General features: G+C 39.5%; 1 protein-coding gene across 13 annotated transcripts in view; it reads left to right on the forward strand.

Moving 5' to 3' along the window:
- Acaca (acetyl-CoA carboxylase alpha) overlaps positions 1-17,941 on the forward strand; it is a 268,903-nt gene that overhangs the window by 225,612 nt on the left and 25,350 nt on the right. For all 13 annotated transcript variants that reach the window (XM_074046276.1, XM_074046288.1, XM_074046285.1 and 10 more), the window contains 5 exons: positions 2,425-2,568; positions 3,105-3,225; positions 6,551-6,647; positions 10,113-10,209; positions 11,718-11,853. In XM_074046276.1, coding sequence (XP_073902377.1) covers positions 2,425-2,568; positions 3,105-3,225; positions 6,551-6,647; positions 10,113-10,209; positions 11,718-11,853 — 595 coding nt within the window. The remainder of the gene's footprint in view (positions 1-2,424; positions 2,569-3,104; positions 3,226-6,550; positions 6,648-10,112; positions 10,210-11,717; positions 11,854-17,941) is intronic.

Genomic DNA, 17,941 nt, shown 5'->3' on the forward strand with positions numbered 1-17,941 from the left:
TGATAGAGTACGTGCTTGGGATCAATCCCAGTACCAAAAAAAAAAAAACAGGGTAGAGTGATAAGTGGCAGAGCCTCTCTGGGGCTACCCTGGTTCTGGATACTCTCCTTCCCCTTTGAAATGAGGGGAAAAGACATGTGAGAAACGTGTATTTAAACAACTAAGCAGCTGTTGGCCTGCTTCAGTCCCTTTTTCTGAGCTTGGTCCTTCATTGGTTAGTTCCTGGTTTGGGAGATGTACAAGATTCTAGTAGTTGGACATTATCAAGTACTAGAGATAGGACAATAAATAGTGTTTCTGAGCAGAAAATGCCCCTTTTTTCTAGGCAATGAGAAGTACTTGACTCCTGACATAGATCGTGAATATCAGATATTCAGGGTCAGCACAGTGTCTTCTTTTTATTCCTTTTCCTCCTTTCCAATTTTATTTTAATAATTAAAAATACTGCTGATCACACTGAATGACTTCTAGCAGAGAGGCAGTCTGTCCCAGAAGGACCAGTTTTGGGCCATCAGGTTTATGACATCCATAAAACCAGAGCCAGATCAGAGCATGGCCTCCCTGAGTGACAGGGTTTTCTGCCTCCACCAGGGTCGCCCATCAACTAACTGCTTTGAATATTTGTTTTGGTTTTGTTTTCATTCCGTTTTGTTTCCTAATGCATGTGCAAGTGTGCATGTGTGCACAAACTTAAAGATATAAATGGAAACAGGTATGTAATGCCCTCAGCCTGTTAGAAAGACTAAAGCCATAAAAATAACAAACGGCGTGTATTTGCTAGAATGTCAAAGTTATGAGTTTATTTTGTAATGATGTGCTCCTGCCTTCATGAGGTAAACTGGCCGTGGCGGAGGTGTTATTAGTAATATGGACTCAGTGGAGCAGAAAGCTGAGTGACCGAGAGATCAGTGTATCAGTCAGAGAGAGGGCAAATGGAAAGAGACAGCAGGAGAATGAGAAAAGAGCCGCAGCGCCTGGGCTGAGATTAAAGACAGACTGAAAGGAGGATGGGAGCCCAGTGGTCAGATATGGTCTCCCCTGTTCACAGGACTCCTTCAAAGGAGCTGCCAGCTTGTTGCTCAGCTTGGGGCTGCCTGTAAAGGCTTGTTCTCTGTGCTTCCTTATCAAGGAAGCAGTAATCTGAGAGCAATTTTGCTTTCCATATTCCTTTCAGAAAACTCTTATGCCCTTCCTAGCTGAAGTTAAATGGAACCAAGGCCAGCTGGGTCACAGTGAGGTTATTACTTTGGTCACCAACTTCCTCAGCCTTTGGGAGGTCTTAATGTAGGGACTAACCCAGCATGCAGGGGAACCTCTCAAAGCTCTAACAAGAAAGGGTCAGTTGGGAATATACAGGTGCAATTTGCTAGCCCTTAATTTGTTAGATTCTCCCTGGAGACTGAAAATGAATAAAAGTTAGTAAGGAAGAAATTTTGTGTTGTCGTTATTTTTTAAAGGAGGAGGGGAAAGGGAAAATGGAAAATACAGTAAGCGCTTCACAACTGTTTAGAGCTCTCCAGGGCTACCCTAGATGACTGGCAATTACTACACACTCAGCAGTTTGCAATAGTCAGTGATCAGGCTGCCCAGCTTCCATCTGCTGGGTCAGAAATCCTCCCTCCCTGAAAGAAATTATTAACCAGTCTTCAAGGGTAAAAGAAACCCTACAATTTCAAAGTCCAAGAATATTTTCTTTTTTAAAGGCAACTTTGTGATTTCCAGTTGCAGGTGCCCTTTGACTTAAAGGGTTAAACTCCTCCAGAGAGACACTGGGATGAGGACCTGAATTCTCTCCAGCCTTGGAAGGAAGGGAAGGGCAGAGGGGAAGCAGGCTTGGGAATAAATCATAGCCCAGTACCCAGCCAGCACACAAAGAGAGCTTGAGACTCGAGTTTGTACGTGTATTGAGAGCTGCTTCAGGTTTTTGCCATCCTTCAAGCTTGTGTGTGAGGACCAGCTTTGTAAAAATCAAATGTAAGGAAAAACTAATCTTTAGAAAAATGAGGAACCCATACCCCCATAGGGTTTCTTTAGCAGAGACTTGTCACTAAAGATTGTCAAAAGCTGGACATGTTATCTTTCGTGTGTATGTATGTAACAACTTTGCCAGACCGGCACATGAAGAAGTAGCCTGTGCCTTGGGGGTCCCAGCGTACACATCACTGCAGTTTTAGCTCAGAGTTAAACTTTGCTACACGTACCTGTAGCAGCTAGTAAACAGAGAAAAGCTTGCTGATTTTTAAATTGTAGTGGTATACATGGTTGTTAAAAGCCTTTTTAGGAAGAAGGTTCTGATAGCGCCTCAGAAAAACCCACAGAGGCTGGTATGTCTGTCTTGTGGAGAAAAGAACCTATGTTACTGAGAACTGTGAAATAAACTCTTCATTTCTGTAGAGTCAAGTTTTCTTTTGCTCATTTCTTTAGGTCCTTGGTCGAGAAGTGTATACCTCCAATAACCAGCTCGGGGGCATCCAGATCATGCACAACAATGGCGTCACCCACTCTACCGTCTGTGATGACTTCGAAGGTGTTTTCACAGTCCTGCACTGGCTGTCATACATGCCTAAGGTGAGTCCTTCCTGCCTGACTTCACCACCCCAGCCCACTGCCTTACTGCTTGAGGGATCATCCTTATAGTGGACAATTTTTTTGCAAGCTAGTTCTCTGAAAGCTGCTGTTTCTCTGTTTCTTAAAGCCATCTTTTTGCCTTCTGCCTTCAAATTGTCTTTGGATTTCATTTATTAGGCCACTTTCTAATGTTTTGCAGCCACACTTTCATGACTACTGAGGCTTAGATCCCAGCATATTAAGTCTTCCTCCTCTGTGGATTTTTTCCTTTGTAATAGCCATCTGTCCTCTGGGGAGCTTCCCAGAAAGCAAGGACACCAAATCAAGTCAAAATACACCACTTTGTGCCAGGCTCCTAAAAGACTTGAGACCTGTGTGTATTCCTCTGGGCTTGGCACATGATTGAGATGCTTCTGGTTGATGATTGGGACCAATAGGTGTAATTGTACATGTGGGCCCTACTGTTGTTGCTGGCTTGGAGTATGAGACTGATGTTTACTGATTGCTGTGCTCTTTCTTTCCCTATCTTTCCTTAGAGTGTGCATAGTTCAGTTCCTCTCCTGAACTCCAAGGATCCTATAGATAGAATCATCGAGTTCGTTCCCACAAAGGCCCCATATGATCCTCGATGGATGCTGGCAGGCCGTCCTCACCCAAGTATGTATAAATTTAAGGACCCTGTGGTACTGTGGTTCTCAATCTTTTAGTCTTCTTTAATTCACTGTCCAATTCTTGCACAAAAGCATATTAAGAAATCAGAGCTAAATACTACTTAGAAATGATGAAGATGTGAATAACAGTTTTATCAAGAAAAGAGGTGGGAAGTCCTTCATAAATGAGATTTATATCACCGATAGAATCATAATCAGTAAAGTCATTAATTCATTTCTTCTGTTATTAAAGCACTCAGTAGGGTCAAAGACTTTAAAACTATTAAATCTAAGCTTTATATATATTTTTTTTAATTTTTTTTTTTATTATTCATATGTGCATACAATGCTTGGGTCATTTCTCCCCCCTGCCCCCACCCACTCCCTTACCACCCACTCCGCCCCCTCCCTCTCCTCCCACCCCCTCGATACCCGGAAGAAACTATTTTGCCCTTATCTCTAATTTTGTTAAAGAGAGAGTATAAGCAATAATAGGAAGGAACAAGGGTTTTTGCTAGTTGAGATAAGGATAGCTATACAGGGAGTTGACTCACATTAATTTCCTGTGCATGTGTAAATATAAGCTTTAAAATAGGATCAGAATCTTTTTTTTTTTCCCAGTGTTAGGGATCAAACACAGATATGCTAGGTAAACACAGTTACCTACATTGAGTTACATCCCCAGCCCAGGACCAGAACCTTTAACCAGCTAGTGCCCATAAGCAAATTGAGATTAGTCAAGTCAACTTTAGAAAATGCAGAGTGTAACTATACTGTTCTCAGAAAACTATTCCATAGCATTCACCCTGCACATGCTCTTATGATACTGGTAATGGTATTGATACTTGCTTCAGTATAAGGTTACTTTGTAAGATCATTTATTCATAAATAGATTGCCTAGAACTTTGAAATTCTATAAATATATATAGAGAGAACAAGCCCTTCCTCCAAGTTTATTTATATATCCCTCTGTTTTTGGGCTGATTTTACCTAACTTAAAAATAACAGAAAAAATATATAATTCTATGTAAAAATAGATGTGTATCTCACTCATTTTGTCAGTCCATTTGCCTGTTCTAGCAAACTTCTCTCATCCTGAAGCTTAGGATCCTCCTGCCTCAGCCTCTCAAGTTCTGGGATTATAAAATCCCAGGCATGGTACGTACCACCATGCCTGCTATGCTACTTTTTTTTTTTTTTTTTGGCAGTACTGGGGTTTGACCCCAGGGCCTCATGTTTGCTAGATAGGTACTCTTAACATTATCAGTCCTTTTTAAAATCCAGGACTTTTCTGGGAATGAAATGGGCCTCTTTTAGAATTCAGAGCAAGGCTCAGTGAGTATTCACCTGGGAAATATGAGGGACCATCTTGGCAGTGACTAAGTTGTACATTTGAGCTAAAAAATGATCTGCCTTTTGGGGACTTTGAAGCCTACTCCATAGCCAATGGCTCCCTTTCCCCTAATCAGCATATAAGACAGGAGGCCTTTTAAACAAGTAAACATTTCAGTTTTAAATTAATCCTGTAGTTCCAAATCATTATTATTGAAGTAAGAATCAGGCAGATAGTGATCCACACAGATAAATGTCAGTGTCCTGATGAACATAGAAATTGGTTTAGAACCTTCATCAAAATTTGAGCCCCTTGTAGCTGGCTGAGTAGCTCAAGTGACACACCCCTAGCAAGTGTGAGGTCCTGAGTTCAAACCCAGTACCACCAAAAAAAAAAAGCTCACAAAATTGAGCCCCTTGTCAGGCATGGTAGCACATACCTGTAATCCCAACACATGGGAGGCTAAAGCAGGAGAATCCCAAGTTCAAGGCTAGGCTGGGCTATATAGACTATATCACAAACAAAATAAAAATTTGAGCCCCTCTTTCTTTAGGTAAACAGAAGCATATATATGTGTACATACACGTGTGTGGATAGCGGACATTATCCTGGTCATTACTAATGAGATCTGCAGAATAAAATGAAATTTGTGATAAACTAAGTTTTCTGTGCTTTTTGGATAATATTTTTTCATCATCTCCCCAGTAATTCATCCTGCTGTCTATGTATAGCTAGCACTTGCTCCCAAATCGAGTGACTTCAGATTTTAATTTAGTGGAAGCGTTAAAGAAAGCAGATGATTCCCTGTGATAAGTTAAAGTAGATATCTTCTAGGTGAAAAGTTAAAGTCATTTATTAGAAGAGATAGTGCTGTGATATTCTTCAAACTGACGCCCAACACGAGACCAGAATCTAAACGATCAGCTTTGGGCTCATGATAGAGAGATAATTTTGAAATGGATGATCACATTTTACACTGGGGCCATAGAGGCAAGGAATGTAGAACACAGTAATTACAAGTTTAGTCTTGATAAAACACTATCCATCCTGTTTAAGTCAGCAAAGGTTAGCTTGCTCAGATCTCCACTTTTAATTGGTTTTGGACTTGGGTTTTTAGGGGGTGGAGGGCCATGTTCAAATTAGAAGAATCACTGTGAAACCATGAGCTGAGAGGGCAAACTAGGAAACTGTTATTTGCAGAAGCTTTTATGGGCACTTGATCAAACATGCATACCTGTGGAACAAAAGTTGGTCTTAAACTAGGTTATTGAAAGTTGCATGTCTTTCCAGTGAAGGGAATTCTGTGTGTAAGGGAGGTTCATGGTGTTAAGTGTGTGCATCTTAGTCATTACCTTTTGGCTTTTTGAAGGGTAGGTATGATCATGGCCCTTTCTTATAGAAAGACTTTTTCAGCTATAAATAACATGAATTTATCATGATGCTTTTCTCTCAGGGAAACTGAATTGCTTTTCTTTTTCCCAAATTTGGGTCTTTGTCTGATCATTAATACTTATTGTCTGGCACCCTTCATCTTTCCATTAAAAGAAAATCATTGGAATCAAACAAAATTGTAAGGCAAGTTTTAAATAGAAAAAGACATTTTAAAAACATCTTTAATGACTTGACTGCCTTTTGACAAAAGCTTGTGGTATCTTGAAAAAAGCCAAGTTATTTATTTAAAAGCATTCAAACTCTCTGCTAGCTGAACCCCATCGTTTAACAATAAATGATGCTTTTGCTGATAAATGATTCTTTTTATGCATACTAGCAAATGAAATAAGAGATGATGGCTGAAGGCAGAAGAACATTCACTGCCTAATGCTTCCCATCTATTATAATGTGGTTAAAAACAACAAACTCCCCAAAATAATACCTCAAATCCCACCTTAAGTTCATCAGTTCTAATGTATTGTTAATGAAATGACTGTCTTCATTCTTTGTCTTCTTTCTTTCTGTTTTTTTTTTTGTTTGTTTGGTTTTTGTTTTTTTCCTTCTATAGCCCAGAAAGGTCAGTGGTTGAGTGGGTTTTTTGATTATGGATCTTTCTCAGAAATTATGCAGCCCTGGGCACAGACTGTCGTGGTTGGTAGAGCCAGGTAAGAGCTTGTTGGTTTGGAAACTCCTTTTTCTCCCAAGTAAAAATAAAAAATGAAAGGGTCATGGCTATGTAGATTTGTTTAACCAATAATGCTGTTTATTTATACTTTCTGAGAATATTAGATTATAGCTATGCCCAAGGCAGCCTAAGTATTGGTTCCCAATAGTCATTTAGTATGTCATTTCAATGATGCATTTAATCTGAAGGCTGATTTTCACAATATTTGCTTTATATATAAATTGTGCAAGAAAAGGCTGGCATGGTGGTATACACCTGTAATCATCGCTTCTTGGGAGGCAGAGATCAGAAGGATCTCTTTTAGAGGCCATCTAAGGCAAAAAGTTAGTCAGACTCCATCTCAACAAACCAGCTGACTGTAGTGGTACATCTATGCCAAAGGCATGGGTAGGCGGATTGGGGTTTGAGGCTAGCCCAGGTAAAAAAAACGTAAGTGATCCTCAACAACATCAACAACAAAAGCTGGGCCTGGTGGTGCATGTCTGCTATCCCAGCTACACAGGAAGCATGAGTAGGATCATTTTGGTCTAGGCTGACCTGGGCAAAAATGTGTGACTATCTCAAAAATAACCAAAGCAAAAAGAGCTGTGTGACTCAGGTGGTAGAGCACTTGCTAGGCCCCTGCATTCACACTTCAGTACCACCAAGAAAAGAAAGGGATGAGGAGAAAGCTCTTTGGGGCTACAAAGCTCATCCACAATAACCATAGCCCACCAGTGACTTCCTTTCCCCAAAAGACCTCTTTCTCTTTGAGCATAAATAAGAGATTCACCTATTTTTTTCCATGCACTCAGAAATTCCTTTCTGGTGTCCAGTTTACTTAAGTATCTTATTACTGCATTGGATTATACAAAGATTTGAATTGCCAAAAAAAAAAAAAGCTGGAATAGGTTGCAGGAATACCTATATTTTTCAAGTGGGAAATTGAAGTTTCTATTAAATTTTAATACCTACTCTGAGAAGTGCTTCACTCAACAGCAAGCTCCACATGAAATAATCTTCAGTGCTCACTATAACAAGCACCTGCCAAGGCTGATCTTAATCTAGTTCTGCGCTGCAGACATGTTGCCCAAGGGACCCGCATCGGGAGCTCACCTTCCTCTTGGGGGCAATCAGTTTTCCTTATCTTTGGGAAAAGAGGCACCTGCTCAAGATTCTCCAACATGCCACATTGGCTTGAGATTTAGATTCTAGCCTTGAAAATAATTCTAGCTTGTGGTTCTCTCAGTACAGCAGGTCAGCATGCCTCATGCCGCCAGTGACAAGGAGTCATCAGATGGCAAATCCCACAGACAGGGTCTTCAACTGTGACTCTAAATAGGAGTCAGGCCTTGCGTCAGTTCAGACAGAAACTCTGAGAAACTAGCAGCTCATTTCTTTTTAAGTCCCAAGTCTTTTACCCCACTCTAAGCTTCGGGGTTCCAGTGAGAATGATTCTTTGTACCAGTAACATTCCTGCTGGGGAGGTGGAAGTGGGGCATGCAGTAGAGCTACAGTCCTTCCACCCAGGACTTAATGGCTCATTACAGAGTCTTCATATCACACTAGGACTAACTTTTCTGAAAATTTGTCTCTTATTTACTCTGCTTCAGTTTTCCTGTCTATAAAAAATATGACAGACTTTAAACCAAACCTTTGTTAAGGTCTCTAAGATCTCCTGGGAAATAAGAAAACAATGCTTTACACTTACGTTTAGACGAATAGAGATTGTTCTGCACTAAGATCAGTCAAGCTTGACTTTGCTTAGCTCTAACATTGTTTATTCCAACACCCACTCTGACTTCTTCCTTTCTTTCCATCTGATGAGTTCTGGGCTTCTTACTCCAAACACATACACATGCTCACAAGTATATAAAACACAAATGGAGCTAGCTTCTTTCAAAAGCAATGTCATTTCAAGAAATAAATATAAATGTATTCTTCTGGGATTGTTACTGTAAGTGCTGCCAAAACTCATCTTTGGTATGTATGTTTGGAATATGTGTGCTATTGGCTGTAAATTGTCTTTTATTATTCCATGGCACCTTGTCCAGGGACACACTATAAAACAAGATGTAGCATCTTCATGTGCTAGCCTGATAAAATTTATATGAAGTATAATAGAAAACAGAAGTTGTTCTGAGCTGTTTTCAAGTTCAATAAATAACTGTAATACTCGGATAAAGATGTTCTTTATTAGGTCACATGGGCCCTAATATATAAGTTATAAGTTACCGATTTAGGGTGGCTTTTGCAATTACAAGTTTCCAGTTGGATTGTTAATCATTGTGAACAGAAATATTTCTAAACCCTCTTGTGTACCTCCTGCTCGTTGTCTGGTTGTCTAGAGGGCTTTTGATTCTGATTCAGTGCAAGCAAGTGACAAGAGGGTAGGTGGTCTCCACCTAGCCCCCATTAGGCCTCTTGTGATGACAAGAATCCATTTCCAGTAGCCAATATAATAAACAAAGACCATCCTTCATGGGAAACTTTGTTAAGGAGATTCTGTGGGGAATGAGAGACTATAGCCCATCCCATCCCTAACCCCAAGGAATGTGATCAAGAGAATGAAGACTGATCACATTTTCCAAAGTAAGGGCTCACCCTATGCCTTATACTTTGCATCTCTCTGTCTGTCTGTCCCTCTGTCCCTCTCACTTTCTTATCTCCCTGCCTCCCTCTTTGATTTTTCCTAAGAAATCTTTATCCTCCAACTTGGAAGAATACCATGTAGCTTTAAGCTACTGAAAAGTTTTTTAAGTTAACACAGTTTTGAGATTAAATATATAATTCTGGCATAAGTTTCATCAGAATTATTACTGAAAAGTATCCCTGTCTCATTGATCTTTTCCACTGAAAGAGGAAGTTAAGAGAATATTTAATACTTACCTACTTTTGGCACATCCTCATCATCTTCATGGCATATCTGTACACTCCCCATTTACACAATTGGTAAGGCCTACTGTATTCTCAGTTCTCATGTAGAACCACAGTAATAGTACATAGAAAACCACAAGGTCAGCACTCATTAAAAGTTACTGAATTTCAGGCTTCTACTACCTTTCAGACCACTTCCCACAATCTTTATCAAGAGACACTGAAGAATGAACTGAGGTTTCATTTGGCAAACACAGAAGTAGATGTATGTGTGCACAGTAGACTGTTGAGTCTAAATGCAGAGGCTCCCCTAAGACTATCCTTGGTTTGAATTTATCCCTCATAGGGGCATTTCAGGATAGAAGTGATTCTGGGGTAGTTTTCTACCATATTTATAGAGTGATACCAAATCCATAGAGCCTTACATTTAGCCCCAAAAAGAGTTAGAGTCTCCCCTGCTGTATAAGTTCACTTACAGTTTTTCCTTCAGTGTCCATGTGGGATTGGAAAATAAATGACTAGCTGTAATCTTGACGTGCCCTGGGTTCTTAGGTGGTTCCTTTTTTTTTTTTTTTTTTTTTTTAATCAGGCTAGGAGGAATACCTGTGGGAGTAGTTGCTGTAGAAACCCGAACAGTAGAACTAAGCATCCCAGCTGATCCTGCAAACCTGGATTCTGAAGCCAAGGTAGGTCTCCTTGAGTACACTATCCCTGAGGCTTCTTTGTCCTTGGAGCTTGTTTGCCTTCTGCAGTGTCTGTGGATATATCAGGAACATTGCAGACCACCAAATTTTAGAGGGAAGGGCAGCAACAGCCTTATATTATTTCAGACCATGTGTGCTCACTTTCAAGATCACTCTAGATGGACTGCAAGACTATGGTGAATAGGTCTTTACAGTAGTTTTGCCAGTGCTAGAAAACAATCTAGTTTTGTTGGGGCGATGCTCTTAAAGAAAGACAGCTGAGATGATGCTAAGGTTTGTCAGTTCCAGATTCTTTAAGCATATACACATGGAAGTGCTAAAGCTAGAACTAACTGATAATATATTCTACCCAAATGCCAGGTATGGACAGCACAGCCATGTTTTTTTTTTTTTTTAAATTAATTAATTAATTTATTTATTTATTTTTTTCTTTTATTATTCATATGTGCATACAAGTCTTGGTTCATTTCTCCCCCCTGCCCCCACCCCCTCCCTTACCACCCACTCCACCCCCTCCTGCTCCCCCCCCTCAATACCCAGCAGAAACTATTTTCCCCTTATCTCTAATTTTGTTGTAGAGAGAGTATAAGCAATAATAGGAAGGAACAAGGGGTTTTGCTGGTTGAGATAAGGATAGCTATACAGGGCATTGACTCACATTGATTTCCTGTGCATGGGTGTTACCTTCTAGGTTAATTCTTTTTGATCTAACCTTTTCTCTAGTACCTGTTCCCCTTTTCCTATTGGCCTCAGTTGCTTTTAAGGTATCTGCTTTAGTTTCTCTGCATTAAGGGCAACAAATGCTAGCTAGTTTTTTAGGTGTCTTACCTATCCTCACCCCTCCCTTGTGTGCTCTCGCGTTTATCATGTGCTCATAGTCCAATCCCCTTGTTGTGTTTGCCCTTGATCTCATGTCCACATATGAGGGAGAACATACGATTTTTGGTCTTTTGGGCCAGGCTAACCTACAGCCATGTTTTTTTAAAGAGTGGATTGCATTTTCACATCCTAACACCATCCAGAAAGTGGGCGAGAGGGGAAATAGGAAGGAGGCTGTTCCACAGTATCACATCAAGTGTCTGTTAATTAGCCATGCTACAAAAAAAGCAGTACTAAGCAGAGAGGTAAAAGGACTTGAAGACTCTACAATTAGCTGGCTTCGAGGAGTAGTGTAATTGAGTCATTTAAAGTTGTCTTTGAGAAGCCTGAACAGGGTTTCTAGGACTGCATTCTTCCATTAGAAGCAGTTAGGTTTCCCACTTTTGACTAAGGAGTAGTGGTGTAATCAGGACTCAATAAGAAGAGCATTTAACAAGGTCAAAAGTCCAGGATCCTTTCCTTTTTAATTCAAAGATGCTCTTCTTGAACAACAGTTTTTGTTTATTTGGTTTTATCTTGAGTTACCATTTTTAATAAAATCTTGTTCACATTGGAGAGATTCTCCTCCAAACTGTGCTGTTAATTAGCTCTTCTTTGATTTTCCCAAATAGATAATCCAGCAGGCTGGCCAGGTTTGGTTCCCAGACTCTGCATTTAAGACTTATCAGGCTATCAAGGACTTCAACCGTGAAGGGCTACCTCTGATGGTCTTTGCCAACTGGAGAGGCTTCTCTGGTGGGATGAAAGGTGATTGACCTGGCTGTGGGCAGGAAGGAGGGATGTCACTGGTCATTGGACAGAGGGTGGGGAGGGAGAAAGGATTTAGACTCTTCAGAGCTTTACTTTTGGGGGATTATGCTTCCTCTGAGATTTCTAAGTTGCAAGTTGAATGGAAAAGTATGACATGTTTTATAATTTCACAGAAAATTATAGAATAATTTATTAGTATTATCTAGGTGGGCTACTATTGTGTATTTAGCTTCCCCAAGTAGATGTTAGACCATTCTGATGGTCCTGGGAAATCTGATTGTGCTTGTCTCTGTCCCTCTTTTCTGGGAATATTTTTCATTCATGTTACTCTCTAATGTTCTACAAAGACCAAGATAGATTCTGAAATTAGCACTAACTGGAAGAAAATGAACAAATTCTGTACCAGAGGCTGTTCTTTGTGGCAATTTGTGATGTGGTTTATTATTATCCACCAACAGCCCAGGGCCTGTGGCTCCGGCAAATTAGACTATTATTATAAAGGCTCTGCTTCATGCTATAGGAATTGTTTAGTGATTAGGTGGCCTATGTCACCATTAACTGAAAATCCTCCATGAACAAAGCCACTGTGGTCAGTACAGGGAGAGTCAAAATAAACTCCTTCTATGGGTAGCTCTGTCCAGTGGCAGAGACCCATAGCCATGCAAAGGCCAGAGACTGCACACCTAGAGGCTTTGGGAGTATGCTGATGGGTGCTAACCTCATTCATCTCAGGATTTTGAGGTAGTACACAAAATGGAAGGAGGAGAAACTGACATGCTGGAGTGATTAGAGAATGTGAAGGCCACATAAAATGTGCAGCCTAGCTAGGAAGAACCCTCTATGACCAGGCCACCCTAACAAAATGTAAATTATATTGATTTTTTTTCACATTTGTTTTTTTTTTTAGTTGAAAATTTATCCTTTGCCATATTTGCTAGAGAACTACCATATCTTGTACTTTTCTTGGGGGAGACTTGGATGATACATGCAATTTAATGTTTACATACTTTTTTTAGCTATGAAAGTGATTTTTTTTGACTAAAATCATAAATCAATGGAAATACTACAAGAAATTGAGAATATAGGTTAAACAAGTCACTCCTACACATTTTTATTAAGTTCCTATGTGCGAGGAACTATGTTAGCCACCTCAGAGGAAACAAAATAAACCAAACAAAAATAAATCAGAAGCAGATATTGCTTCAAGGAGTCAAGAAAAATGTTTTGGACAGGATGATAAAGCTGTAACATAAACAAAATACATGAGGGGAAGTGAGGGGGACACTAACACCCCTTTCATTCATATACATATATTTAATTCTTTGGCTATCAGGTGTGTGTTAGGAGCTGAGAGAAAATGCTATGCTGTTACATCTTAGTGTCCTCTGGACACTGAACATTCACTTTTTCTGACACACATGGGAGAGAATCAGCCTGGCTATCCTATACTATGTAGAGTTCAGAGTTCAAAGGTTTCAGAGTTGCCACTTTTAGTAAAAGCTTCAATTCCACTGCATATTTTGGCTGAGGTCCAGATTGGCTACTAGCCCTATAACATTAAGAACAACAATTAAGATTTATTGAGCCCTTTCTACCAGAAACTGCTATTTTACATTATCTTATTATATAATCATCACAACAAGCACTGCTGAGAGGTAGGTTATGTTGTTTCTGCATTTTCATGAATTAAGACTTTGGGAAAAATCTCAATATGATTCAGTATCAAATGACAATCGGGAGAGGACTATAGATCCATCTGACTCCTGGTAACGCAGTTGGCTGATCTAGGATCAGCTGGAACATCCATGGAATGGAATATTGAGGTCCCTGAGAAAGTTATGCTGTACCTGTTCCTCCACTTCCCTCCTTTGGAAGTGTCCTTTGTTATTGTGGAAAGAGAAAGAGAGATTATTATTGTGATAAATTTTATAAATACTTACCGTCTTAACCATTTGTAACTGTACCATTCATTTGGTGTAAAATATATTCACAATATTTTGTAACCATTAGTACTATCTATATCCCAAACTTTTTCATCATCCCTAACTTAAATTCTGTACCTATTTTAATAATAACCTTCTGCTCCCTCCTGCTCCTGGTCAGAAATGAGTTATTGGCCTAATACAGATCAGGGAAAAATTCTTTCTTCTGAATTTTGGTGTTGATGTATCCATTTATATCTTGCATAAGACAAGCTTTGGGGAGGATACAGATCTATGTGAAAGTAGGAGGGGGAGGAACAGTGTCTTTCATATTTACATACAGGTCAGGATGTTTCCTATGTATTATCTCATGTAAAGGGACCTAAACTGAGAGCCTCTTGTCATTCTCCACATCCCTTGGGGAGATGTTTGCAGTTTTGGTTTCAATACTGACTGGGGATTATGCAGGGAGGGAAAATAAACAATTATGCCATCCCTCAGTGCACACAAACACACAGCCAGGAGCCGACTGCACTGTGGGTAAAATGACTCCAAAATTGTGTGTAATGAGTAGGAAAAGATTAGAGACAGCTCTTGCTATGCTGAAAATTGACATTAGTGGAGAGAGAGAGGGAAAAAACTCTTTACTAGTCAGCCTAGGAGGTCTAATTCGAGCAGTAAAAATATAAATAAATAAATAAAAGCTTGTCAAGATGGTATTGGTGCTTTTTTTCCAATGAGCTCTATCTGGCCGGAAGGCTATTCAGCATAATGCAAAATTAAATTATAAAAACTGGCTGAATATTTAGATGGAAGAGCCATTTGGAAGCAGTTTATTTAGACGAACCGGCAATGACCCACAACAGGGAGACATCAAGCGTGAAATTTACTAGAAATTAGCACCAGGGTCCCAGCCTCAGCATGAATAGCTTGATAGGATGCAAATCCCAGTGATATTAAGCCGCCTCACTGCTGGTGCTACAGGGTCACTCTCAGTTGGCTTTTCATGTTATACTTATTATTTTTTCCTGGGACAGGTTATAAATAACAATAAAAAAAAACATTTATTGAAAACTTTAACTGGATTGAAAGTCTATTTTAAAGTCTCTGATTACTTGGATATTGAAGTACAGTGTCCGCTGGCCATAATGAACTCATGAATGAGAGACATTATGTATATGCAGCTTTTCTATGCCTAATGTTTACCTCAGCTCCCAACAGATGATCTTGCCCTAGCCAATAAGATCTCTTCCAGTTTTGAGAGTGTGGGGCATTGCAGAAGCACTTTCAGCCACCCTGCTTCCTTTTTTAGTATATTTGGCTGCCATGGTTTATCCATGCTGTATAACAATGAAGGCTCCATGCAGAGTTGGTGCCTGGGTACTGAGAACATGCTTCAAATACTGTATGTGATCACCCTTTATGCAGAAGTGCTTTACCCAGAATGCTCAAACTATAAGCTCCTGTCTCTCTGGTGAAGAACTTATCAGTATTTTCCATTTCCAGTTGCATTTCTCGGGGCCTGAGAACCGACACCATATGCACAGCTTTAAAATTCCCTAGACTGATTTCTAGTATAAACCCTTGGGGATCCCCTTCCTCTGCTACTTTTGACTGTATCTTCACTCTCTCTCTTAAATATGAAGGGGTTTCAGACAATTGTATGTCAGATTGTTGCTAAGTAAGTGGTTTGGTGCAGCTGCAATTCAGTATGAGAAGGTTGACTATAGAGTTTGTGTGTTTGTTTATATTTGAATAGTCTGCTTTTTGGGTGTTTTAATGGTTGGATCATGGGTCTCTTGGTCAGGACAGACAGAGGCGTTATTTCAGTCCCAAGCAAGATAGCTTTAATGAAGCCAGAAGCCCCTTTTCTACTCACAGTCTTGGGGCCTAAAGATACTTGTTTGACAACCACATTCAAGCCCTCACATAGCTACTAGTGTCATCAGTACAGTTTCTGAGATTTCTGAACATAGAGGAAATCCAGGCAACATTTAGAAGTATTCAATCATTTAGTCAGGTCTCTCCTTTTTTTTTTGTTTCAGTTTACAGCCTTTCTTTGGTGGTAGTGGGGTTTGAAATCCAGACCTCACACTTGCTAGGCAGAGCGCTCTTCTACTTGAGTCACTCCACCAGCCCTTTTGTTGTCATTTTAGTCAGCCATTTTACTAGATGTTGGAAATCAGTTTGCTCCAGCCTTGTGTGCTGTCTTTACTAGCAATAATAATGATAAATAAAAATGAGGTGGTAGAATGTGGACTTAAGAGCCAAAAAGATCTGAGTTTGAATCAGGTATCTGTGGCAAACACTTGTAATCCCAGTTCTCAGCAGGCTGAGACAGGAGGATTTTAATACATTTAAGGCCACCCTGGTCTATACACATATGGAGACCCCGTCTTCAAATAAAAAAAGGATCTGTGTCTGAGTCTTATGTCTGCTACTTATTCTTATTTAACTAAGTTTCTGTTTACTTACCTGTAACTTGGATATATAAATAAGATGGTGTTCTGATGATTAAAGTGTGTGTGTGTGTGTGTGCGTGTGTGTGTGTGTGTGTGTGTGTGTGTGTGTGTGTACAGGTACAATTCCTGGTACACAGTAAACTAACCTTAAATACAAAAAAGGGACCCAAAGTCCATTGCATAAAATTGATTAACATGCATACACTCAACTCCATTCCAAGCTATTTCCATTCAACATGAAGTTAAGTGGTGATGGTGGTTGTTTTTTAACTAGATGATTGAAAAGACATTTTAAGTAAAGTTTTCCCCTTTGAGGAGTTGGAGCATATGGAGATACATTTTGATATGTTTTTAACAAGCAGACATGCGTAAAGAGGCTGCAAACTTTGTCTTCATTTACCTAACTTTTTTTTTTACTTTACAGTTAGAATGACTTCTTGTGCTGTCTTCTATTGCTTTATTTTCACCTTTTATCTATGCCTTCCATTCTTCTGTACATGATACCTATGAGGGCCACTCCTTTCTGTTTCTTGTTCTTAAACTGTACTCTTGGCAGCACTGAAGAATGTACTGCTAATTACACACTTATTTTATTATGTAGCACTGGTTGAAATATCCACTAAAGAATTAATTTAGTTAAAATAATTTGAACCAAGCAATTATTTTCATAACCACGGAATTAGCGTAAAGCGCTTAAAGTCCTTTATTCCCTGCTCTTCATACAGCAGTTGTGTAATTAGCAGTAAATTTTTTTGGCCTTTCCTCTCAAAGGAATAAATGTCCTCACTCTGATCATATATAAAGAGTACATGTCCATACACATTCCACACAAAGTAGAAAGTGTTTCTGGGGGCAACTTAGAATTTCTGAAGTCTTCACAGACAAGCCCAGTTGGGACAATGGAGAAAGGCATGTGTCTTGCAATGAATTGTGCTCACTGGTGTTTGGTATATAGAGCCATTTTTACCTTGGAGAAGGTGGCAGTTTAATTTTCCAATAACTATAATAAACACAATTTCTGTTTGCTTTGCTCTTAACTTCTTGAAAAATGCTTCTTTGCCTTGGATTTCCAGAATTGATTTATTCTAAACTGAGATCCTCTCTTTGATAGGAAAGTCTGAACTTAGTTGAACCTGTTATTTGGTATTTAGAAAGGATCTATTGTGGCTCCAGTTGAAGTACTCATTGAACTTCTAGAATCGTAAACCTAAAACTTTAACAATATTTAGACTTCAAGGAAATGAGAAGATGTTCATAGAAAGTTGGAAATAAATAACTGATCTAGCTTTCCAAAGACTTTATTTATGCACCAGGTGTCTCTTTCTTCAGGCTAATCCTTGTCCTGGGGGGATTACAAAGTATACTTTTTAGCAGAATAGAGGTAGCTCTTCAGTTTATGTGACTGTGATAATTCACATACAGACACATGCACACACATTTTCGCACTGATATCTTATCAAATGCAACTATTAAAAATTAATTTGTTTTTCTTGTATTTTTTCAACAGTGTGTGTATGCTTATTCACTCAGCAGATACTTATTGAACACAGTGTTCCAGGCACCAGGCAGGACAATGGGTATACAAAAATGAAAAATCAAGGTTTTTTTGTTTTGTTTTGAGATAGTGTCTTGCTGTGTAGCCCAGGCTGGCCTCAAACTTGTGATTCTCCTGCCTCAGCTTCCTGCGTACTGAGATTATAG

Source organism: Castor canadensis, chromosome 11 (assembly GCF_047511655.1).
Source record: "Castor canadensis chromosome 11, mCasCan1.hap1v2, whole genome shotgun sequence".
Classification (NCBI taxonomy): Eukaryota; Metazoa; Chordata; class Mammalia; order Rodentia; family Castoridae; genus Castor; species Castor canadensis.